We start from the raw sequence: 24988 nt of genomic DNA, 5'->3' as shown, positions 1-24988 counted from the left end.
TAGCGCGGCGGCACCTGAACAGCCTCTTATGTAGCCTAGCGCGGCGGCACCTGAACAGCCTCTTATGTAGCCTAGCGCGGCGGCACCTGAACAGCCTCTTATGTAGCCTAGCGCGGCGGCACCTGAACAGCCTCTTATGTAGCCTAGCGCGGCGGCACCTGAACAGCCTCTTATGTAGCCTAGCGCGGCGGCACCTGAACAGCCTCTTATGTAGCCTAGCGCGGCGGCACCTGAACAGCCTCTTATGTAGCCTAGCGCGGCGGCACCTGAACAGCCTCTTATGTAGCCTAGCGCGGCGGCACCTGAACAGCCTCTTATGTAGCCTAGCGCGGCGGCACCTGAACAGCCTCTTATGTAGCCTAGCGCGGCGGGACACGGCCTCTCGTAACCTAGCGCGGCAGCACGGCCTCTCGTAGCCTAGCCGGGCTCCTGAAATCAGCATGGTTTTACTCTTGAAGATGACCGTCTCTGTCTGCGTGAATTAAAGGAAATTCAAGTCAGTTAATTAAAATAGTTAATTTTACAGATTATTTTATGTTCTTAACTGAAAGAAGGACGTGCTCATATTAGTTTCAACTGAGACAAAGCCATTCGACATCTTTCTAATGTGCTTTTGGTTGTTTCAGTGGCCCAATGGTAAAATAAGGTTGAATAACCTTCCTTATCTCAATGCTCTGTTTAGACGGTGATGTCCCCATTGACCCGCCCAGCGCTACCACCACCACTACCATCGGCATCTCTGCCACCTTCACCAACGCCTTCGCCAAGAAACGAGCCAATGTAGCGACCACGCCCAGCACCAACCGCAAGAACAAGAAGAACAAGACCATGGAGCCCATCATCCTGCAGGACCCCCAGGTGGTGCTGGCTCAGCAGAACACTGACAAAAACAAGATCCACAGGGAGCCCAGGGGCGGCGGGGTGCCGGGTGGCAGCGACTCAGACAACCTGGACAGCACCGACTGCAACAGTGAGAGCAGCAGCAGCGGAGGCAAGAGCCAGGAGCTCAACTACCTACCGGACATGCCCTCTTCATCTTCCTCATCCTCGTCTTCATCGTCTGCTCCCTCGGGGGTGAGCCAACAGCCCCAGCCGGTCCCTGAGAAGAGGCACATCTCCCGAGACCACAAGGTCACAGTGTCCATCTCCAAACCACACCAGAAGTAAGAGACCAGGTCTTAATGCTGAAAAGCTGTGTCCAAACTGGGAATTCTTAAGTCTAAACTTGTGAATTGTCTACAGTACACCGCAGGGCTCTCTCTTTTTTTTCTTCTCAGACTCCATGACTGCATCAACGTCCTGGCGCCCAGCTCCCTCCCCCCCTCCTTCAAAACCATTTCACTGCCGGTCACCTCGCCCAACAGCAAAATGAACCTCACCAGCCCCAAGAGGGGCCAGAAGAGGGAAGACGGCTGGAAAGAGGTGGTACGGAGGTGGGTTGGCCTCAACTCAAACAATGGCTACTGTAGTTACGGTTACCTTTTATATTTACTGTGACCTTTACCCTTAAAGAGTGCAGTAAGGGTACAGTATCTCCCTTCCTCTAGTTTGGAATTTATAACTGTCACTTCTTGTTTTACTAACCATCAACTGCACCTGGTATCTACTACATAGTTAAGTACAGCCGTATGACCCAGATATGAATGGAATGGCTTGTTTGTCTTCTGTCAGATCTAAGAAGCTATTGGTGCCTGCCTCTGTCGTGTCTCGGATCATGGGCAGAGGTGGCTGTAATATCACTGCCATTCAGGACGTGACCGGTGCTCACATCGACGTGGACAAACAGAAGGACAAGAATGGAGAAAGGATGATCACTATCAGGTAAGACCGGCCCACTGATCACCACCAGGTATGACCGGCCCACTGATCACCACCAGGTATGACCGGCCCACTGATCACCACCAGGTATGACCGGCCCACTGATCACCACCAGGTATGACCGGCCCACTGATCACCACCAGGTATGACCGGCCCACTGATCACCACCAGGTATGACCGGCCCACTGATCACCACCAGGTATGACCGGCCCACTGATCACCACCAGGTATGACCGGCCCACTGATCACCACCAGGTATGACCGGCCCACTGATCACCACCAGGTATGACCGGCCCACTGATCACCACCAGGTATGACCGGCCCACTGATCACCACCAGGTATGACCGGCCCACTGATCACCCCCAGGTCAGACCGGCCCACTGATCACCACCAGGTATGACCGGCCCACTGATCACCACCAGGTATGACCGGCCCACTGATCACCACCAGGTATGACCGGCCCACTGATCACCACCAGGTATGACCGGCCCACTGATCACCACCAGGTATGACCGGCCCACTGATCACCACCAGGTATGACCGGCCCACTGATCACCACCAGGTATGACCGGCCCACTGATCACCACCAGGTATGACCGGCCCACTGATCACCACCAGGTATGACCGGCCCACTGATCACCCCCAGGTCAGACCGGCCCACTGATCACCACCAGGTATGACCGGCCCACTGATCACCACCAGGTATGACCGGCCCACTGATCACCACCAGGTATGACCGGCCCACTGATCACCACCAGGTATGACCGGCCCACTGATCACCACCAGGTATGACCGGCCCACTGATCACCACCAGGTATGACCGGCCCACTGATCACCACCAGGTATGACCGGCCCACTGATCACCACCAGGTATGACCGGCCCACTGATCACCACCAGGTATGACCGGCCCACTGATCACCCCCAGGTCAGACCGGCCCACTGATCACCACCAGGTATGACCGGCCCACTGATCACCACCAGGTATGACCGGCCCACTGATCACCACCAGGTATGACCGGCCCACTGATCACCACCAGGTATGACCGGCCCACTGATCACCACCAGGTATGACCGGCCCACTGATCACCACCAGGTATGACCGGCCCACTGATCACCACCAGGTATGACCGGCCCACTGATCACCACCAGGTATGACCGGCCCACTGATCACCACCAGGTATGACCGGCCCACTGATCACCACCAGGTATGACCGGCCCACTGATCACCACCAGGTATGACCGGCCCACTGATCACCACCAGGTATGACCGGCCCACTGATCACCACCAGGTATGACCGGCCCACTGATCACCACCAGGTATGACCGGCCCACTGATCACCACCAGGTATGACCGGCCCACTGATCACCACCAGGTCTGACCGGCCCACTGATCACCACCAGGTCAGACCGGCCCACTGATCACCACCAGGTCAGACCGGCCCACTGATCACCACCAGGTCTGACCGGCCCACTGATCACCCCCAGGTCTGACCTGCCCACTGATCACCCCCAGGTCTGACCGGCCCACTGATCACCCCCAGGTCTGACCGGCCCACTGATCACCCCCAGGTCTGACCGGCCCACTGATCACCCCCAGGTCTGACCGGCCCACTGATCACCCCCAGGTCTGACCGGCCCACTGATCACCACCAGGTCAGACCGGCCCACTGATCACCCCCAGGTCAGACCGGCCCACTGATCACCCCCAGGTCAGACCGGCCCACTGATCACCCCCAGGTCAGACCGGCCCACTGATCACCCCCAGGTCAGACCGGCCCACTGATCACCCCCAGGTCAGACCGGCCCACTGATCACCCCCAGGTCAGACCGGCCCACTGATCACCCCCAGGTCAGACCGGCCCACTGATCACCCCCAGGTATGACCGGCCCACTGATCACCCCCAGGTCAGACCGGCCCACTGATCACCACCAGGTCAGACCGGCCCACTGATCACCACCAGGTATGACCGGCTCACTGATCACCACCAGGTCAGACACTCACCTGCTTCTCTCCCTTTGGTCTTCAGAGGAGGCACAGAGTCGACTCGGCACGCTGTGCAACTGATCAACGCCCTGATCCAGGACCCAGCCAAGGAGCTGGAGGACCTAATCCCCAGAAACCACATCCGCGCCCCTGGCACCAGCACCAAGATGGGCTCCACCTACACCACCTCCACAGGGGCCACCAACACTACGGCGGCCGGCTCAAAGGGTCTGGCATCAGTGTTTCCGTCGTCTGCTGTGTCCTTCCAGACCCCCCCGGTCTCTCAGCAGGGAGGGAAGATGGGAAAGAACCTGTCCCCCGGGGTGAGGCCCCCCTTTGTTTCATTGCCCCTGGCGTACGCCAACCCACATCTGGCCCTGCTGGCTGCCCAGACCATGCACCACATCCGACACCCACGTCTGCCTATGGCACAGTTCGGTGGCACCTTTTCTCCATCGCCTAACACCTGGGGCCCGTTCCCGGTGCGGCCCGTCAACCCTGGCAGCACTCACAGCTCTCCCAAGCACAACGGGAGCACTGCCCCCCGGCCCTCGCCGGTCTCCGCTGCCCATCCGGAGTACACAGCTCCTGCCTCTACAGCGGTCCCTGCAGCCACCGCCTCGCCCACCAGCACTGCCCCCTCCGGCACCCCAACGCCCTACTCTGCCAGGAAGCAGCTCTTCTCTGGCGAACCAAGGACGACCAGCATGACAGCTGTCACTTCCACAGTGAGCAACGTTCCCGCCACGCAGCTAGCCCCTGCACCCTCCACCATGCCCTCTACGCCGTCCTCCCCTTCCGTGCCCATCGCCCCGTCTGCACAGCAGCTGCTCGTCTCCAAGCCAGAGCCTGATGGTGGCGCCACGCCTGGTAAAGAGAAGTCCTCTCCAGATGCAGCACCTGTCCAAGGTGGAGCGTCTGAATGTTCCAGCTCCAACGGCCCCATGTACTTCACAGGTCCTCCAACGGCTCCCCCATCACTGGCCTCCCAGCAGCCAGACAGCCGACAGCATCAGCTTCCCCTCCCCTTCTCCCCCAGCACAGAGCCCAGCCCCCCGGCCGCCCAGCCTCCCTGCTCCCACCTGCCCTCCTCTCACGCTGCACCAGCAGGGGGCAGCACCGTACCTCACTACGCACAGCCTTCTCCCTCCTGCGTGCAGCCGTCGGCTCAGGTCTACCCCATGCCAGCTGGGACATCTCCACAGGAGCACCATTCTATGTTTGTTCCCTCTGGAGCCTCCCAGGAGCAACACCAGAAACAGCAGCAGCAGTATGCCAACCAAGGCATGGCACCCCCTTCCATGGGCATGATGAACGGCTCCCAGATGCACAGCCACGGGGGCAAGACCCAGCAGCTGCCCCCCAACTACGGCCCCACCGCCCTCTTCAACCATTTCAGCAGCATGTTTGACAGCAACCAGGTGGGCAACAATCAGGTGTGGGGAGCATGTCACCTGCCTGCCCGGACCCCTCCGCAGCAGGCCTACATGGGAGGCATGGGACAGATGGAGAACGTGATGCCAGCTCCTGACGGCTCCAAGGCTCCAGGGTATCGCTGTAACTCCCAGAGGATTGTCACCAGTCCCATTGGTAAGCAACAAGGACCATAGATTCCACTACACACACACAGCAGGAAATAATACAACATAACCCATAATACCATGTAACCAAATAATTTGGTTCCAGAGAAATAGAAATTCTACAGGTTCCACAAAGCAGCACTAATCACGTTTATATTGAAGTACTTGTTCAGTTTTATTAGTGGTTTGTGCCTAAATATTTTAACCAGGTCAGTTGACCTCTTTGTTTCAGGCATGCACCACATGGACCCGTCGGGAAACTCCATCTCTTCGTCTGCTGCTCTGACCAGCTTCGCCACCAGTATCTCTGGCAGTGCAGTGTACCTACAGGGTCCATCCCCGGTGGGAACCCCCTCCTTTAGCCGCCAGCACTTCTCCCCTCACCCCTGGAGCGCCTCCACCTCCAGTAAGAACACAGCACGGGGCAGTTTATTCATAGATCTACAGTGTTTTTCACCCCCCTTTTTTTTTTTGACAAAGTAGCTTCAATGTCTACTTTTTGGTAAAAGAATGAAATGAAATTAAGCCTAATCAAAGGATTTCATGTAATTTTATCTTAAGTCTTCTTTGATAAATCCAACATTTGGAAAGTTATCAAGCCTTTACCCCCCCCCCCCCCCCCCTCAGGTGAGTCCCCGGTGTCCTCTGTGTCGTCCCCTCTTTGTGCGTCCACAGTGACCACGGCTCTGATTCAGGCTAAGCCCAGCAGCAACAGCCAGCAGGATCGCAAGGTGCCCCCACCCATTGGCACTGAGCGCCTGGCACGCATCCGCCAGACGGGTTCCGTGAACCACGCCATGCTCACAGCCAGCTACACGCCGCCTGTCGGACAGGGGGGCATCTGGTCCTTCGGCGTGGGCAGTGCGTCTGGTGAGTGTTTTGGAGAGCGGTGGATCGGGTTAGTGTACAGTTGTAGAGGAATGGATAGTTGTAGAACTGATCATCTTTAATTGTCAGTGTTTTAAGATGTTTATTATAATGCTTTGAAATGTATTGTAAATGTTTTGAACATAACGATTAACTCTCACACGATCCAAAATCTCAGTCCTCCCCTGCTCTTACCCTCCACCTTTAGAGGCGATGTCAGGCTGGTCTCAGCCCCTGATGGGCGGTCACATGATGCACCAGCAGAGTGGCTTCTCCCAGCACCAAGCCATGGAGCGGGACGACACCGGCATCGTGAACCCCTCCAACACCTTCCATCAACCCATGCCCACCAACTTCATGGACTTCCCAAAGGTAGCGGACAGACACTGCTAAATAGTGGATGTAAAGAGTTCTCATTGGATCATTCCAACCACAAAATATCACAAAAACATAATTTTTACATATATAATTTAAGTTTTTTACCAGTTCTGTCTTTTTTTAATTGTCCTTTCTAGGGTTTGCCAATGTCAATGTATGGCGGGACGATCATTCCTCCCCACCCTCCTATGGGAGAGGCCCCTGGGGGCCCCATGTACAACGGGCTCCATAGCGCTGACCCTGCCTGGAATCCCATCATGAACGTGGTCTCCAACGCTGCAGAGACTGCAGAAACCCAGCAGGTAAGCACTCCCATCAACATCATTCACTTATTTTCACCATTAATCAGTCTTCCTCTGTTGTGGTTTTTTAACCAAGTGATGAAAACGTGTCGTTTCAGGTCTGGCCTGGGACTTGGGCCCCGCACGTTGGAAATGTGCACCTGAATCACGTCAACTAAACACATCTAGCGATTGAAGCATAGGACCATTTAACAAGACTCATACACGTTTAAGAGAACCAGATAATTACATAATATACAAAGATATTAACCTAGGGAGTGTCCATAAACTGAGAAATTGGATGGTCGGACACCATTTTGATGTGCCTAACTAAAAAGATGAATTCCGTGTGGGCTGTAACGTGTTTATCACTGTCTATGAACAAACCGATTGCCTGTTAAACAGGATCCATTCTTTGCGTAGTATAGCCATTATTTTTACTTTAAAAGCCCCACATTTTAATTGTTCTTGGTCTGCAGGGCTCTACAGGACTGTACGCTTATTTATACTCAGCCCAAGAACTAGGTGATAACATAAAGCGAGAACTCAGACCTTTTTAGTGGTAAATACATGTATAATTGTTTACATACTAAAAAAAAGGGGTTAAAACCAGATTACATGTCGTATAGTGACTCTACTGTATTAATGTGTAATATTTACCTTAATAGTCAATAAAAAGACAAAACTGTACTGTTGTGCCTTTATTCATATTGTATTTACCTCATGACGACATACACCTCATGATTATCTCTGCACACTTTGTTGATATGAAGTGCCCTTGGTCTGTCTATAGAAGTAGGAGACTGCTCATGTGTGGCATGTGTACTCATGATGATGTAATCGCTCACTCTGACTGAATGTTCTGGCACGGGGTCCTATTTATCATGCACGGAGAAGTTTCCACGAGAGACTGCAATCGGACACTTCATTTAACATTCACTAAGAGTCTACCCAGAGAACACCATAATGTCAAAACATAAAATGACCAACGTTCAACTAGGATTGCTATCTTTTGTTATCTAACTTCAAATTGATTATTGCTTATCAACACTGCCTTGTTTGAATTGCACTTGTAAACAAGTAATGCCGGAGATGTTTACTTTTTCCCCCCCAACAAGATTGACTGGGAATTTTATATATTTGAGGAGAGACCAATCACTCAAGCCATAAAGGGACAGTAAAGTAATCTAACATTTTTTGGATGATTTAAGAACAGAGGACTGGAGGCTGGTGGGAGGAGCTATAGGAGGACTGGCTTTTTTTAGTGGCTGGGATGGAATAAATGGAACATACTGTATCAAACATATGGAAACTATATGTTTGATTCTGTCCCATTCATTCCAGCCATTACAATGAGGCCATCCTCCTATAGCTCCTCCCACCAGCCTCCACTGGGAGAAGAACATTGTCATGACATCACAAACATATAGAACGTCAAGTATATTTGGGTGATGGGCTATTGCGTTAGTACTATTTTGATTGTTTTAAATGCAAACTTTCTGTTATGCTATGCATCTGTCCTCGTTTGCAGGGTATATAAAGATCTACCAGGTCGAATCATGTGACGGTTCATGTCAGTTCATACGGAATTCGCATATGTGATTGGTGAGCTTTAAAATGAGATGTTGCGCAGGCTGATACAGTAGTGAGGTGATTGTGAAACTCAAACTAAACCACGCCTCAAATCAGCAGACTTTTCATAAACACCTGCACGTGGCTGCTAGAGCTCACTGCGTAGTGCGTCTCCCAGCGCCGCAGTCCCCTAGTTGTCAAACAAAACTTCAGAGTTGGCGCAGCTTTATAATCTTACAGGCCATAGTAGACATCGATCACAAATAATTTGCAGTGTGTTTTTGTTGTTGAACTGTTCATTCGTCTGCTGTCTACGATGTCTTCTAACGGTACCACCAGTATAGGCCTAAACTGCCCTATTCCCAGTCGCTTTGAGCAGTCAAAAGACTGGTCTCAGCTGCCCGACTCCTACAGTCAGACGCCTGGAGGCACCCTGTTCTCCACGACACCTGGAGGTAAGTTTAGCAAAATAAGGGACTACTTATCGTATTGAAGAACACACTGATACGGCCTCGGGTGTGTAAGCGCTGCGCTAGTTTGGAGAACAGCACATTGCGCACAATTGCATGAAGATATTACCTGGGAGCTTGGTGACGCTTTTGTCCAGGTTTGAATGAACGGTTATGTACTTACATTCCTATTGCATTAAATGCACTTTTACCTTTTCCAATAATTTGTTAAATCATCCAATAAACATTGTATTGTATGGATCCAGCAATGACATTCAATTATCTCTGTCAAGATGCAGTTGATCCGATTTATCAACGTGTGTGTGTGAGGACGTTGTGTGGCCTTTACAAGGAGTCCAACGTGGAGGGGAGAGAGGCTGAAGGAATGGGGTTGTTTTCACTGGTGGTGTTACATAGCTGGAATTGCTGAGGACGTTACGGCTCAGTTACAAGGAGGCACTACAGGGGTAGAGGAGTTTGTAAAGCCAGGCAACACACCTGAACTGAGGGGACTGAGATCCAGAGACTTCTATTGAACTGTATGACAAAAGAGTGCATAGGTGTGATTGCGTTCAAATTATTTTCCCAGTGGGTGTTTTCACATATAGTCCTCTTTTATAGTGAACTCGGTAAAGAAAAATAATTCAAAAAAATATTTTAAGCTGCAAAACAACTTGTGTTCACACTGCCCTTGCCTTTGAATGAGGACTCAGCTATTTTTCCAGTTCATTTCACCTAAACCCAGAGGCCTCTTTGCATTCACATTGCTATGTTTAGAAAGGAACCAAGATATTTTTCCAACATGCACTCTGGGTTTTTATAAAGTGCAGGACAAGCCATTCAATCAGAATGTGTTATCAGACAGCTAGAAATACCAACTTACATTTTGGAAGCTAATAGATTGCATTTAGTTAAAATGAGACATAGTTGTAATCAGATGATACTATTAACATGTACATTTAATTGGTAACAGAATAAATAGAAATATTATAAATAATGCTGTAATTGGAAATTGTACACCCAATGTAGGCTACTGCCCCTTTAAGAGCAAGAATAGATTTTGGAATTTGTTGTGATTCTCACTAAATATATTGTCTTCTCACGCTAATCAAACCCCACAATCAATAAACCGGTTATGGCGTACTCTTAGCCTATAAATCACATATTGCTAAAAAATAATCTAAACTAAAAACATAACACATGTTTGAGTTTCTGTGCGTCCTTGACAATCGCTAATCAATATCCAAAAACGGGATATTTCGCGAAACCTGCACATATCTTTTTTTAGTGGCACCAGTGTGCGGATTTATGGCATGGAAAACGGTGTTACAATAGTCTAGTGTGTGTGGTGCGGGAATAATGACAAGCGAACCTGGGGAGCTTTGCGTTCACATTGTCCTAAAAAAGGGGAACCGGACGATGGAATTCAAACGAAGCGTACTCAGACTACCTCTCGAGATGGCTTCGCTTCGGGGGCTCTTTTGAGTGTGCCGAGTTCCTTTTCGAGTGTTCACACTGCACAAAAACGAATCACAAAAATTGTCTTAAAGGGACCAAGTGTGAAAAGACCCTGATATAGTTGCTAGTAGTATAGGATCCAGATCAGATCAAGGTGAGTTATTCTATTGAAAAGTACACACGGAGTATAGACCGCCCACTTTTCTATGTAGCCTGCACTAACACACCTTGGATAAATATTGTGCACAAGAATACCTCGTGATCTAGACGGATTGCTGTACATCATGACTCCTGGTCAGTGTTGCCAACAAATTTTCATGGTGAGTTGCTAGAGGCAGGTTGATTTGTTGATAAAAGTTGCTAAATGACGTTGATGTCATTGCGTGATAACGTAAAACTGCGTCATTACGTAGAATACACAATAACGTTTTAACTAATTAACTTGCCATCTCGGCAAAAAATATGATTTGACATTTGTTCAGGTACAGACTCCCACTCTTTTCTGTACTTCTTTCTGGCTGTACATTTTTGATTGAGGCATGTTGATTGATGTAAGTTCTGTTCAAGATCAAACATTCGTGACCAACTATATTCATTGGGTTTGGCCCATCGAATCCGTACAACTGCTGCTGCAGTCAGCCAACAATGATTTGCAATTTGCTGAAATTGCTGCTGGCGTGCTGCTGACGTCACTCACAATGCACTTTTGCAGCCAGGCACGTGTGTTTTGACTGAGTGTGTGACAGAAAATCGTTTTCGTGTCATTTAGAGGGAAAATGTGTGCATTTTAGCGTTCGAGTCACTTTTCAAAAGTTGCTAAAAGTTCAAAATACATTTTTTTAAAGCAGCTAAATTTGATGCTAGGTGCTGTTTGAAAAAAAAGTTGCCAGGATAGTCTGAAAAGTTGCTAAATCTAGCAACAAAATTGCTAAATTGGCATCACTGTTCCTGGTACTTCTGTGTTCTTACCCCGAGACAAACACTTCAACCCTTTGTCCTCACAGGAACCAGGATAATCTATGACAGAAAGTTCCTGCTGGAATGTCGGAATTCACCGATCACACGTACCCCTCCGTGCTGTCTCCCCCATATCCCAGGGGTCACGGCGCCGGCCCTGCACCCTCTGGGCAAGCTGAAGGAAATGGACGAGAACAAAGACATCCCAGGTTGGTCTGGTCCGACACTACTGTATATCCTATGAGACCCATTAACCTCTTCCCCTAGCCAGGCCTCTTGGTTACCTGCTCTCCTAAACACCTGACTCCTCTCCCACATGGCTTTGCAGCAGATGTTTTTACTGAGCAACTCAAGAGGAAACACCTTTTTAAGGGCTCCTCAAGGAAATACTTGAGAAACAAGTTCTCGTTTTGTTATTAGAAGCTGTGCAAGGACAGTAAATCAAGTCATTGCACTTATTCTGTCTTAGTTCACAGTGTAGGGAAATGGAAAGCAGTTGCTATGTCTGAAAGGCATCATGTTTATATCCCAAGATACAAATACACTGCTCAAAAAAATAAAGGGAACACTAAAATAACACATCCTAGATCTGAATGAATGAAATATTCTTATTAAATACTTTTTTCTTTACATAGTTTAATGTGCTGACAACAAAATCACACAAATTATCAATGGAAATGAAATTTATCAACCCATGGAGGTCTGGATTTGGAGTCACACTCAAAATTAAAGTGGAAAACCACACTACAGGCTGATCCAACTTTGATGTAATGTCCTTAAAACAAGTCAAAATGAGGCTCAGTAGTGTGTGTGGCCTCCACGTGCCTGTATGACCTCCCTACAATGCCTGGGCATGCTCCTGATGAGGTGGCGGATGGTCTCCTGAGGGATCTCCTCACAGACCTGGACTAAAGCATCCGCCAACTCCTGGACAGTCTGTGGTGCAACGTGGTGTTGGTGGATGGAGCGAGACATGATGTCCCAGATGTGCTCAATTGGATTCAGGTCTGGGGAACGGGCGGGCCAGTCCATAGCATCAATGCCTTCCTCTTGCAGGAACTGCTGACACACTCCAGCCACATGAGGTCTAGCATTGTCTTGCATTAGGAGGAACCCAGGGCCAACCGCACCAGCATATGGTCTCACAAGGGGTCTGAGGATCTCATCTCGGTACCTAATGGCAGTCAGGCTACCTCTGGCGAGCACATGGAGGGCTGTGCGGCCCCACAAAGAAATGCCACCCCACACCATGACTGACCCACCGCCAAACCGGTCATGCTGGAGGATGTTGCAGGCAGCAGAACGTTCTCCACGGCGTCTCCAGACTCTGTCACGTCTGTCACATGTGCTCAGTGTGAACCTGCTTTCATCTGTGAAGAGCACAGGGCGCCAGTGGCGAATTTGCCACTCTTGGTGTTCTCTGGCAAATGCCAAACGTCCTGCACGGTGTTGGGCTGTAAGCACAACCCCCACCTGTGGACGTCGGGCCCTCATACCACCCTCATGGAGTCTGTTTCTGACCGTTTGAGCAGACACATGCACATTTGTGGCCTGCTGGAGGTCATTTTGCAGGGCTCTGGCAGTGCTCCTCCTTGCACAAAGGCGGAGGTAGCGGTCCTGCTGCTGGGTTGTTGCCCTCCTACGGCCTCCTCCACGTCTCCTGATGTACTGGCCTGTCTCCTGACACAGCAAAACCTCTTGCCACAACTCACATTGATGTGCCATCCTGGATGAGCTGCACTACCTGAGCCACTTGTGTGGGTTGTAGACTCCGTCTCATGCTACCACTAGAGTGAAAGCACCGCCAGCATTCAAAAGTGACCAAAACATCAGCCAGGAAGCATAGGAACTGAGAAGTGGTCTGTGGTCACCACCTGCAGAACCACTCCTTTATTGGGGGTGTCTTGCTAATTGCCTATAATTTCCACCTGTTGTCTATTCCATTTGCACAACAGCATGTGACATTTATTGTCAATCAGTGTTGCTTCCTAAGTGGACAGTTTGATTTCACAGAAGTGTGATTGACTTGGAGGTACATTGTGTTGTTTAAGTGTTCCCTTTATTTTGTTGAGCAGTGTATATCCTTGTCATTCAGTCCCTGTTACTTGATTTACTCCATCTTGCATTCACATGATGTTCTGATGTCTCACCTCTATAACTTGCCTAATTCTTCAGTCTCCTTAAATTCCTTACCAGTAATTAAAGGGAGGGGATAGGTTGCTTTGTTCAGGTGACGTTGGTGACAAATAAGGAGTTTATTTCCGAGGATAAGGAAGTACAGTGTGCAGTGTGTTTGAGGTGTCAAATGCCCAGACTATCACCTGGTGTACAAAACAGTTAGTGTGTTTTGTTGACTCTTTTTTTTACCAGCACTAGACCAAGTTCCAAGGTGAACCGTTCCTCGAGAAAAGCAAACAAAAACCTGTCTGATATGTCAAGCTGCTGGCCAAGCCATATGCTGCATGTCTTGTGACCAACTCATTTAGTTTGTAGATGCACAAAGCGTTTTTTGTAAGTTCAGGAAAGGGTATGTCCTCGACGCTGACCTGTGTTCTCTTTTCTGTCCCTACAGCTGACGATGCCCAGTTTGTGATTGACATCTGAAGCTACTCATCCAGACCCATTCTGTTGGAGAAATTGTATTCTGTATCAGACCACTGGGTGGTCGCTCTACTGGTCACACTCACTTTAGATTCCCTCCTGTCTAATCCTGGAGGAGGATTTGAGAAGGGTGGATGCAGTTAGTCTATTAACTGCTTTTCATCTTGATGTACTTTTTCTTTTTGTACACTTGGGTACTTTCTGTTTTTACAGGATTAATGAATTTATCATTTTGAGTTTTATTAAATGGCAACGAATATTGTCAAGTTGCATTTTTATATGTGGTCTGGGGGTTGGCAGCTGATTTACAAGGGTATTCAGAGATTACTTCAATTAATCTCTGGGGCTCTTTGAGAATGTGCTGTTCTGCTGCAAAGAAAATAAATGAAATTAAAAAAGTTATGGTGCTTTGTGTTTTTTAATCATCAGATGGTTTGAAAAGACTTGGCTATAGGCCAAGAAGTGTGCCATTTGTGGTGTGGTTGAATGAACTCACTTGTAATGTACAGAGCCCTGAAACTCTGGACCTTGTAGGCAGTGGCACTGGCTTCATTTTTTTATCCTCTAATCAAGAATTGATTTAGACCTGGGACACCAAGTGGGTGTAATTCATTATCAGGTAGAACAGAAAACCAGGAGGCTCCTCTGGAACTCATAGGGTAAGAGTTGAATACCCCTGGTATAGAGCAGGGATGTTCATTTCTGTTCCTGGAGGGCCAAAACACTTCAGTTTTTTATTTATACCTGGTAGTTAATTGCACTCACATGGTGTCCCAGGTCTAAATTAGTCCCTTATTAGGAGTAGAGGATGAAATCCAGAAGTGTTTCGACACTCCAGGACTGACATCGAACAGCCCTGCTATAGAGTATACAGTACATTCGAAAAGTATTCAGATCCCTTGACTTTTTCCACATTTTGTTACGTTACAGCCTTATTCTAAAATGTATTAGTTATTTTACCTCCTCAATCTACACACAATACCCCATAATGACAAGGCAAAAAAGGTTCTTAGAAATGTTTGCAAATTTATAAAATAAAACACATTTACATAAGTATTCAGACCCTTTACTCAGTCCTTTGTTGATGCAACTTTGGCAGCGATTACAGCCTCGAGTCTTGGGTATTACGCTACAAGCTTGGCACACCTGTATTTGGTGAGTTTCTCCCATTCTTTTCTGCAGATCCTCTCAAGCTCTGTCAGGTTGGATGGGGAGTGTCACTACACAGCTATTTTCAGGTCTCCAGAGATGTTTGATTGGGTTCAAGTCCGGGCTCTGGCTGGGCCACTCAAGGACATTCAGAGTCTTGGCTGTGTGCTTAGGGTTGTTGTCCTGTTTGAAGGTGAACCTTCGCCCCCAGTCTGATGTCCTGAGCACTCTGGAGTAGGTTTTCATCAAGGATCTCTCTGTACTTTTTTCTGTATATCTTTCCCTCAATCCTGACTAGTCTCCCAGTCCCTGGCACTGAAAAACATCCCCACAGCATGATGCTGCCACCCCCATGCTTCACCGTAGGGATGATGCCAGGTTTCGTCCAGACGTGACGCTTGGCATTCAGGCCAAAGAGTTCGATCTTGGTTTCATCAGACCTGAGAATCTTGTTTCTCATGGTGTGAGTCCTTTTAGGTGCCTTTTGGCAAGCTCCAAGCGGGCTGTCATGTGCCTTTTACTGAGTGGCTTCCGTCTGGCCACTCTACCATAAAGGCCTGATTGGTGGAGTACTGCAGAGATGGTTGTCCTTCCGGGAAGGTTCTCCCATCTCCACAGAGGGACGGTTTCTTGGTCACTTCCCTGACCAAGGCCCTTCTCCCTGATTGCTCAGTTTGGCCAGGTGGCCAGCTCTAGGAAGAGTCTTGGTGGTTCCAAACTTCTTCCATTTAAGAATGGAGGCCACTGTGTTCTTGGGGACCTTCAATGCTGCAGAAATGTTTTGGTACCCTTCCCCAGATCTGTGCCAAGACACAATCCTGTCTCGGAGCTCTAAAGACAATCCCCTCGCCCTCATGGCTTGGTTTTTGCTCTGATATGCACTGTCAACTGTGGGACCTTATATAGACGGGTGTGTGCCTTTCCAAATCATGTCCAATCAATTGAATTTACCACAGGTTTACTCCAATCAAGTTGTAGAATCATCTCAAGGATGATCAATGGAAACAGGATGCACCTGAGCTCAATTTCGAGTCTCATAGCAAAAGGTCTAAATACTTACGTAAATAAGGTATTTTACTTTTTTACTTGTAATAAATTTGTAAAAAAAAACAACTGTTTTCACTTTGTCATTATGGGATATTGTGTGTAGATTGATGTGGGAAAAAACAATTGAATCAATTTTAGAATAAGGCTGTAACGTAACAAAATGAGAAAAAGTCAATGGTTCTGAATACTTTCCGAAAAAACGTATGTACAGGGCTATTCAAACCTTATGAGGTCTGGAGCCCGCTGGTTTTCTGTTCTAATTAATTGTACCCACCTGGTGTCCCAGGTCTAAATCAGTCCATGATTATAGGGGAACAATGAAAAAACGCAGCAGAACTGGCTTTGAGGTCCAGAGTTGAGTTTGAGGGCTTTAGTATATTATGGTATAATACTCTATAGATGTATAGAGTATTAGTGACCCAATTCATTACTCACGTTTTCATATGCATACTCCTGCAATAATGGTTAATATGATGCATGTATGTATTATTGTATTATATATTCTGAGAATTCCAGCTTCACCAGGTTCCAAAGATGTAGGACTTGGATTTTCTGTTGAACTGTGAATAATTGTTCAAAACAAATTATATTGGTCGTGTACACATATTTAGCATGTTATCGCGGGTGTAGCGAAATGCTTATGTTCCTAGCTGTTTAAGTATCCTACTAATACTTGAAGTACACACAACACTCATAATTCATTTACTATAATATAATTCACCCATTTATTATGGTTCATTCAAGACAACCGGGAACTCTGGGGGGAAAAAACAAAGTCAAATCATGACGTCAGTGATCTTTAGGTAGTAAAGTTTGAGATCTAGAAAGATGCCAAGTTTCCGACTTGGAATTCCGAGCTGGATGACAAAAACTATTTTTTCCCAGTCTGAGATTTTTTTTAACGCGAGATCCCAGTTTACTTGAACGCACTGATGTCGGAGATTCCCAAGTTACCAGTTGTTTTGAACTCAGCATTACACTCTAAGAAACAACATCCAACATGTACTGGGAAGTTCACTGGGTTTCTGCTGACCATGAGGGGTACAGCCTCTGGATTGTTGTAAAATCCTGTCACTCACTCTTCGCCTTGACCTACCACAGGGAGGAGGTAGTGTTGGCCTATTCATTACAGGAGGAGGCATGAGGGTGAGTGAGTGGGATTGCTGCCATACTAACAAACTCACTCTTGTCCAGTTCTAAGAAATTAGGCATGCAGAGTACACCAAAATACCAAAACTTCAGGGCATTGCTTATCCCCATTAGTTATTTTCCTCTGAAATGTAAGTCTAATTCTGCAATGCACATGGCTGATGTGAAATTTACTTCAACTCTCAAGCAACTTCAGACCATGTTTTAAATCACTGACAACATTGAAATAACGCGATGTCCCTTCACAACTACTATTAACCTTTTGGCCGATGAATTGGTCATCTGTTCCTAAATTCCTGACTGGTTTCTATCTTGACCTTTTCACTACCCTTCAATTACATAGTTAAGAAATGGGTTTTTGATTGTTACTCTTTTTCAGAGGTGGTCAATCTATTTATTTCTGTTCGATATTATTTAGTATTTCTTGACCTGATATGATACCTTCAATCAGGTTTCTAAGGAATATTTTGTTTTAATGACGTACTGTGTAAAAGCCAGAAGCGTGAGCTACACCATCCAGGAGGAAAGGGGTATTGACATTTGGGGGTCATGGGAAGGAACACCTGTTACTTTATCTCTCACCCTTCACACGTTTCTCCACCCCAACCTTGACCACAAATATTGCCCATGCATTGCTGTTATTGCAAAAAAACTGATTAAAGTTTGGTCTTTGAAGTGACTCCAAGTGTGCACGTGCAGACTCAAATGTGTCAGGATGTCACTCTCAGGAATGTGTGGCAGGACACTGTCATGTCTAGATGGGATACAGCTTTTGTTAACTTGACGTCAAAAGTAAATGATTTGCATTCTAGCTAATACTAACCCTTTTCTAACCTTAACATAACTCTCATAACCTGCTACTTTAATTCTCCTAACCTACTGTATAAATTATCCTATACCTGGTATGAAAAGTCAATTTTGACAAAAGCTGTATCCCTTATAGACGAAACCACATGACACGCCCAGCCCTCTCACTACTGGGTTGACTGTCCTAAATATATATATATATTTTATTTTTATTGAACCTTTATTTAACTTTATTTTAATATAACGCTCATGCTCAAAGATATAGCAAACCAGAAAGCCCACGTAGCCCAGCCCATATCACATCGGAATATGGCAACTTGCTAAAGTAACCGAGAATCATACATTACCTTATACCATGGGGCCAGAACAGAGGGTGTTTGTTATATGGTTGGTAGGTAGCTAATGACAAAAAAAATATGAAATAATTTCTAGTAGCTAGGCTTCATTAGAAGTGGCTATGGGAATATCTGCATTAGCTAAAAACACATGTACATATTCAAATAATTTATGCAACTGATGATGCTTTATTAGACCTGCTGGATATGTGAGATAGAACTGCCATCTATTGGTAGCTATGGGTAACTATGGGTACACCACAAAACTTCCCCTTTAAGAATTGATGTTGCCGGAAAAAATTATCTGTCTTTTTTTCCCCTATAAATTAGTGGTGGTGCCTGATCGAGTTGTATGGTTGTATTTGTGGGAAACGATGCCGGGATATGAATACGGAGATTACGAGGTAAATGTACAGGGTTTACGTGAAGATCGATAATTTAGTAAGGGGTAACGATTTAACGTTAACATTTGCCACTGCTCTAAAGGTAGCTAGCTAGCTAGCTAGCTAACGTTAGCTCGCTCAACGATTTTAGCCACGGGAGCTATGTATGTCTGAATGCACCTGCTAGCTTGCTATCCCAGCTAGTTGGGGGTTGTATCCATTGGGCCAGTTGCTGAAATTAGCATACATGTTTAGTGTTTGTAAGGAGCTATACCAACGTGATTTGCTAATACGGCACAATTTAAACACTTGTCCCCCCCCTGATAATTGACATGTTTAAAAATATGTTACTATTAAATTGTGCCTTCATTTATTATAGTTGTGCTAAAATGTCAACTCTATTCTACCGATACATTTACTTATGTTCGTTTTATTAGTTCTTGTTGTTGCATTGTCGAGAAAGAACCTGCAAGTAAGCATTTCGTTGGACAGTGTATCCTCTACATACGCACTAATACATTTTGAAACTGTAACCAGTTGGACTAGCTAACAAGAACCTTCGCTGTTGTATCGCTACATCCGCGCAGCCTCTCGCGAGACAGGAAACAGCTGATCTGGGAAGATGCGCAGCGGAAATTATATAAACATTGGCGTTTATAGAATGAGCATAGTAGATATTACATTGATATTTCTGTAGAAATGAACGAAAAGGAACTTAAGATACATTTCACCCCAGGGCACGTAGAGGTGGTGCAGGTAAAAGTAGGAGAGAGGGGGGAGAATCGGGGGCATTTTTACTGTTGCGAGAGAATTGCTACGTTAGCTAATAACCTTACATCACTGTATTACAATGAATTCATCTAGCTAATCCTGTTGCTAACTAGTGATGGTCGAAGTTGTCTAGCTAGCCAGTAGAGTTCAAATAAATTAAGAAATGATCGAGGCGAAGACTAGTAATTTCTCGAATCGTGTCTAATCGGTTTAGGCTCATTGGGCACCCATTTTGGCACCGTAGTGTGACAGGTACTGGGGTGTATTCATTACGCATAGTCTGTTGAAAAAACGTTTCGAAGCAGAAACCTTATACTACAAACGCTCTTCAACGTAAGAGCTGTTGGGTTTAAACGGAAGTTGTAGATTTTAATTGTGTGGTTTTCACGCGTTGCCATTACAATCTGAATAGTCTGCGAAGTGTTTGGTACAAGTTGCACATCTATAAATTATCGATTAATTCGTGCTCTACAGTGGAGTGAAGTCCGCGGGGTACCTTCCCAACTTCTTCCAGACGCTTAAAAAAAAAAATGAAGACAGACGATTGAACTACAGCATCCGTTTAAGAACAAAACGGAACTCCATAGCATTTGGTGTAAACAGTTCCTGTTGCAGACAATGTTTTGCAACAGAATCAGTATAATGAATACACCCCGGTTGCCACTTATCAGTACACAGTTCAAAATGGAAATGAAAAATCGTTTTACAACATTAGGCTGTAAATTATTAAATTAATTTCAAAATGTTTAGCTTCGTATAACTACAAGTTCATATTTAGAGCGGATGACATCAGTTTTTATATTGCCAGGAGTCATAACAAATCAATGTATAATTTAAGTTGTATTTTTCCTGTGTCTCTTCTTTAGGAAAATGTGGACATCCCCTATAGGCGTGTGCTAGTGACAGGGGCCACAGGGCTGCTTGGGCGTGCGGTTTATAAAGAGTTCCAGAATAATGCCTGGCACGCCTTGGGATGTGGGTACAGACGGGCTCAGCCCCGCTTCCTACGATGCAACCTAACGGACGAGGATGCTGTGCGAGCGGTCATTCAAGACTTCCAGGTGAGGATCAGAGTCTGGAATATAACCGGTGTCTTTTGTCATTCTGTGTAGGCTGCAGAATTTTGGAAGTACTGTATTCCCTGTGGGAATCATTGTCATCAGTAATTTAGATGAAAGGCTAAACAGCCTAAAATGGGATAAATGGCTTAGATAGCGTTGTACATACATATTCCTTAACCTTGTGTTGAATGTATTCTGTGTCATCTACTCAAGCCCCATGTGATCGTGCACTGTGCTGCGGAGAGAAGGCCAGATGTGGTAGAGCATCACACAGAGGCAGCCCTGAACCTGAATGTCCATGCATCTGGGACTTTAGCTAAAGAGGCAGGTGGGTCTGCTTTGTTATCAGAATCAAACACACTCAGAATTCATGATGCACAATTTCAGGTGTTGAATGTATACAGTTTGTCATATATACTGAACAAAAATATAAACACAACAATTTCAAAGATTTTACTGAGTCACAGTTCATAGAAGGAAATCAGTTAATTGAAATGCATTCATTAGGGCATAATCTATGGATTTCACATGACTGGGCAAGGGACTGCCATGGGTGGGCCTGGGACAGCATAGGCCAACCCACTGGGGAGCCAGGCCCAACCAATCAGATTTAGTTTTTCCCCACAAAAGGGCTTTATTACAGACATAAATACTCCTCAGCAGCACCCCCCCTCCACAGACAATCCCGCAGGTGAAGAAGCCGAATGTGGAGGTCCTGGGCTGGCGTGGTTACACATGGTCTGCAGTTGAGGCCAGTTGGACATACCACTAAATTCTCTAAAACTACGTTGGAGGTGGCTTATGGTAGAGAAATGAACATACAATTCTCTGGCAACTGCTCTGTTGGATATTCCTGCAATCCGCATTCCATTTGCACCCTCCCTCAACTTGAGACATATGTGGCGTTGTTGTGTGACAAAACTGAACATTTTAGTGGCCTTTTATTGTCCCCAGAACAAGGTGCACCTTTAATGATTATGCTGTTTAATCAGCTTCTTGATATGCCACACCTGTCAGGTGGATGGATTACGTTGGTAAAGGAGACACGCTCACTAACAGGGATGATAATGCATTTCTGCATAAAATCTGAGAGAAATAAGCTTTTTGTGCATCTGGAAAATTCCGGTGATCTTTTATTTCAGCTCATGAAAGATGGGACCAACACTTTACATGTTGCGTTTTTATTTTTGTTCAATATAATATCTTCAAAACTGTGCAGAAATATTTAACACGTCTCTCTGGATAATGCGCTATATTAAATAAACAAATTCACAAAATGTTCAAAAATGTAAATTAGCAAATTTTTACTGTACTAGTGTGCCATCGAGAGGTTGTTGGAAATATAATATGACTATTAACAAGTTTCTAAAAAGCATGTAGGCCTATGGTTTCTACAGTTCACTGAACATATTTTCCTGTTTCCTTTGTGATATCTGAAGCTGGGATCTTCCTCATCTACATCAGCACTGACTACGTGTTTGATGGTCGGAACCCTCCCTACGGAGAGAACGACGCTCCTAATCCTTTAAATGTGTACGGAAAGTCCAAGCTAGAGGGGGAGAGGGAGGTCCTGAGACACAGCCCTGGTGCGTCAACACTCTACTCATTCCTTTACTATCGGTGTCATTGTGGTTGTCATTGTGTTTGTTTTTTTGTACTCTATAGTCCTCCTTGGCTCCCTGATCCCCCAAATGTTAATCTCTCATTCCAATTCCTCCCCTGTGCAGGTGCGGCTGTGCTGCGAGTGCCTATACTGTACGGAGAGGTAGAGCGGGTGGATGAGAGCGCTGTGACGGTGCTGTGGGACAAGGTTCAGGAGGGGGCAGAGAGCTGCAGTGTGGAGCACTGTCAGCAGCGCTTCCCCACCTACGTCAACGATGTGGCTCGAGTCTGCAGACAGATGGCTGAGCGGAGGCTCCAGGTGAGCTCAAACTGACTCGTTGATTGAACAGCCCTAAGGCAATGTCTACGGTCTGGTCCCTTTATTATATTAATTGTATCTTCTGCATGTGTTTGTGCTTTCCAGGACCCATCAATACAAGGGATCTTCCATTACTCTGGAAAGGAACAGATGACCAAATACGAGATGGCCTGTGCGATTGCAGATGCTTTCAACCTGCCCAGCAGTCATTTGATACCGGTATGATAGCCTGTGTGCATTTCCTTTTTCTGTTACTCATGAATAAACGTGTATTTATTGATCGGTCTCATCTCATGCTGTTTCTCCCACAGAAATGCATTTAAAGATAATTCTCCATCTAAACATTTATTTCCTGATGCAGTCCTTACGAGCTGTTTACCCCTCCCCCACCACCTCTGACCCTCTTCTACCCCAGATGACAGAGCAGCCTGCCGGTACGGGGGCTCAGAGACCTCAGAATGCCCAGCTGGAGTGTTCCCGTCTTGAGCTGCTGGGCCTCGGCGTGGAGCCCATCCCCTTTAAGACGGCAGTGAGGGATAGCCTCTGGCCCTTCCTGTACGACAAGCGCTGGAGGCAGACCGTCTTCCATTGATCGCTGTCAGGAGGCCAAACGCACTGGATCAAGAGCAACCCTTTACCTACTTCAAGCTTTGACTTCTGCCTGCTCCTTAATTGAGAATGTATTTCATTGTGTATTAGGAAGTAACTGATTCAAAGAATTCATTGATTCCTGCTGGAATGCACATTGCCTGTGTACCAAACGCATGTAGTGATTTGACCATTTTGAGAATTTTGTTTAAATGTGTAGCTAAATGATTTTAATTCAACGTTCCATTATCTGCTCGATCAATTAATTTAGGTCATTTATGTGAAGCCACTGTAGAAAACTTGAAATGTCAAATTTTCCATACCAATTAATGGCATTGTTAAATATATGTAGTCTAAAGATATTACTAAAAACAGAATTTACTTTTTTATTTTTGAAATACTTTTTTTCAATGGGTTACTTAAAAGTATGCCTACATTTTACTGATATGAGAAACATGTGTGTTTCTTCACACAAACCCAGGCTGGGTTTTATTCAGTTGGTGAAGGAGACCTTTTTTTTTCTTAGTCTGTATCAAGCACTGTATTTGTAATTCAAGCACAATACAATCATACTGAAAGACACAGCAAAAAATAAAGAAATCGGTATCTTGTGACGTTTAGTCCTGCTCAGTTTGTGATTCTACCTCCTCAAAACAGTGTGGAAGATGCTCTCACTGATCCTAAACCTCTTGTGAAGTTGCCAACTGAAAGACTAAATCAATATCTTTATCAGAGAATAGCAAGTCAAGGTTGTTTGAGAAATTGAGGACATTCCTGTGAATTTGAGTTGCACAAAATTATATTCTGTAATTGTCATTTCTCTCATTAAAGCATTAAATGGTTTTATGATCTTAGATTCATTTTGGGGATTTTAAGGAAGTGAAATGGGCTTCTAATTCAAATTAATAAATCCTAAGATTTCCTGGGGTAACAATGTAAAATCTCATTAATCATCATTAACATCATTAACCAAACACATAATCGTTCAGGAAACAGACCTCCAAGACTGAAACTTGTTTTTTTATTTTTTCATAGTCAACTGCTTATTCAATGGCTCTTTAAACAAGGAGTCAGATTATAGGCCAATGCTGCTTTCGAAACACATGGAAATCTCAGACTTCTCACTCTAGTGTATTCAGACTGCACTTGTGGTGGTAAATGACCTTTTAATGGCGTCAGACCGAGGCTCTGCATCTGTCCTTGTGCTCCTAGACCTTAGTGCTGCCTTTGATACCATCGATCACCACATTCTTTTGGAGAGATTGGAAACCCAAATTGGTCTACACGGACAAGTTCTGGCCTGGTTTAGATCTTATCTGTCGGAAAGATATCAGTTTGTCTCTGTGAATGGTTTGTCCTCTGACAAATCAACTGTACATTTCGGTGTTCCTCAAGGTTCCGTTTTAAGACCACTATTGTTTTCACTATATATTTTACCTCTTGGGGATGTCATTCGAAAACAATGTTAACTTTCACTGCTATGCAGATGACACACAGCTGTACATTTCAATGAAACATGGTGAAGCTCCAAAATTGCCCTCGCTAGAAGCTTGTGTTTCAGACATAAGGAAGTGGATGGCTGCAAACTTTCTACTTTTAAACTCGGACAAAACAGAGATGCTTGTTTTTGGTCCGAAGAAACAGAGATCTATTGAATCTGACAATTAATCTTGATGGTTGTAAAGTTGTCTCAAATAAAACTGTGAAGGACTTCTGCGTTACTCTGGACCCTGATCTCTCTTTTGACGAACATATCAAGACTGTTTCAAGGACAGCTTTTTTCCATCTACGTAACATTGCAAAAATCAGAAACTTTCTGTCTAAAAATGA

At 45.9% G+C, this 24988-nt stretch overlaps 3 protein-coding genes across 9 annotated transcripts in view; all 3 read left to right on the top strand.

Annotated features, from left to right (window-relative positions):
- LOC129867932 (ankyrin repeat and KH domain-containing protein 1-like) overlaps positions 1 to 7600 on the top strand; it is a 44955-nt gene extending 37355 nt beyond the window's left edge. For 3 of the 6 annotated variants that reach the window (XM_055941427.1, XM_055941426.1, XM_055941424.1), the window contains exons 26-34: positions 683 to 1163; positions 1278 to 1433; positions 1672 to 1821; positions 3848 to 5394; positions 5617 to 5790; positions 6012 to 6254; positions 6460 to 6623; positions 6767 to 6931; positions 7030 to 7600. In XM_055941427.1, the coding sequence (XP_055797402.1) occupies positions 683 to 1163; positions 1278 to 1433; positions 1672 to 1821; positions 3848 to 5394; positions 5617 to 5790; positions 6012 to 6254; positions 6460 to 6623; positions 6767 to 6931; positions 7030 to 7089 (3140 nt within the window). In that variant the 3' untranslated portion in view covers positions 7090 to 7600. Of the gene's footprint in view, positions 1 to 682; positions 1164 to 1277; positions 1434 to 1671; positions 1822 to 3847; positions 5395 to 5616; positions 5791 to 6011; positions 6255 to 6429; positions 6624 to 6766; positions 6932 to 7029 lie in introns of all 6 variants that reach the window. The other 3 variants (XM_055941423.1, XM_055941422.1, XM_055941421.1) reach the window with 1 other exon arrangement.
- A 1017-nt stretch (positions 7601 to 8617) lies between these two features.
- On the top strand, positions 8618 to 14349 carry LOC129867930 (eukaryotic translation initiation factor 4E-binding protein 3-like). Its single transcript, XM_055941420.1, has 3 exons — positions 8618 to 8937; positions 11394 to 11555; positions 13919 to 14349. Exons 1-3 carry the CDS (start codon positions 8799 to 8801, stop codon positions 13948 to 13950), a joined length of 333 nt encoding a protein of 110 aa, XP_055797395.1. The 5' UTR covers positions 8618 to 8798; the 3' UTR covers positions 13951 to 14349.
- A 4351-nt stretch (positions 14350 to 18700) lies between these two features.
- mat2b (methionine adenosyltransferase 2 non-catalytic beta subunit) lies at positions 18701 to 23772 on the top strand. Of its 2 annotated transcripts, none has more exons than XM_055941418.1 (7): positions 18701 to 18838; positions 20455 to 20649; positions 20863 to 20977; positions 22089 to 22235; positions 22377 to 22570; positions 22676 to 22789; positions 22986 to 23772. In XM_055941418.1, the coding sequence occupies exons 1-7, from the start codon at positions 18719 to 18721 to the stop codon at positions 23160 to 23162; spliced, it is 1062 nt and encodes a 353-aa protein (XP_055797393.1). In that variant the 5' UTR covers positions 18701 to 18718; the 3' UTR covers positions 23163 to 23772. The 2 variants fall into 2 exon arrangements, with proteins under 2 accessions (XP_055797393.1, XP_055797394.1); XM_055941419.1 differs by lacking the exon at positions 18701 to 18838 and adding an exon at positions 19397 to 19573.
- The last annotated feature ends 1216 nt before the right edge of the window (positions 23773 to 24988 follow it).

This window comes from Salvelinus fontinalis, chromosome 13 (genome assembly GCF_029448725.1).
Source record: "Salvelinus fontinalis isolate EN_2023a chromosome 13, ASM2944872v1, whole genome shotgun sequence".
NCBI lineage: Eukaryota > Metazoa > Chordata > Actinopteri > Salmoniformes > Salmonidae > Salvelinus > Salvelinus fontinalis.
The sequence above is the reverse complement of the archived record's forward strand: the minus strand, read 5'-3'. Positions and strand labels throughout refer to the sequence as shown.

Coding starts and splice junctions, on each gene's coding strand:
- LOC129867930 (XM_055941420.1), top strand. CDS start 8,799: ATGTCTTCTAACGGTACCACCAGTATAGGCCTAAACTGCCCTATTCCC. Junction 8,938..11,393: donor GTTCTCCACGACACCTGGAG/GTAAGTTTAGCA, acceptor TTGTCCTCACAG/GAACCAGGATAATCTATGAC. Junction 11,556..13,918: donor CGAGAACAAAGACATCCCAG/GTTGGTCTGGTC, acceptor CTGTCCCTACAG/CTGACGATGCCCAGTTTGTG.
- mat2b (XM_055941418.1), top strand. CDS start 18,719: ATGTTGCCGGAAAAAATTATCTGTCTTTTTTTCCCCTATAAATTAGTG. Junction 18,839..20,454: donor ATGAATACGGAGATTACGAG/GTAAATGTACAG, acceptor TCTCTTCTTTAG/GAAAATGTGGACATCCCCTA. Junction 20,978..22,088: donor GACTTTAGCTAAAGAGGCAG/GTGGGTCTGCTT, acceptor TGATATCTGAAG/CTGGGATCTTCCTCATCTAC.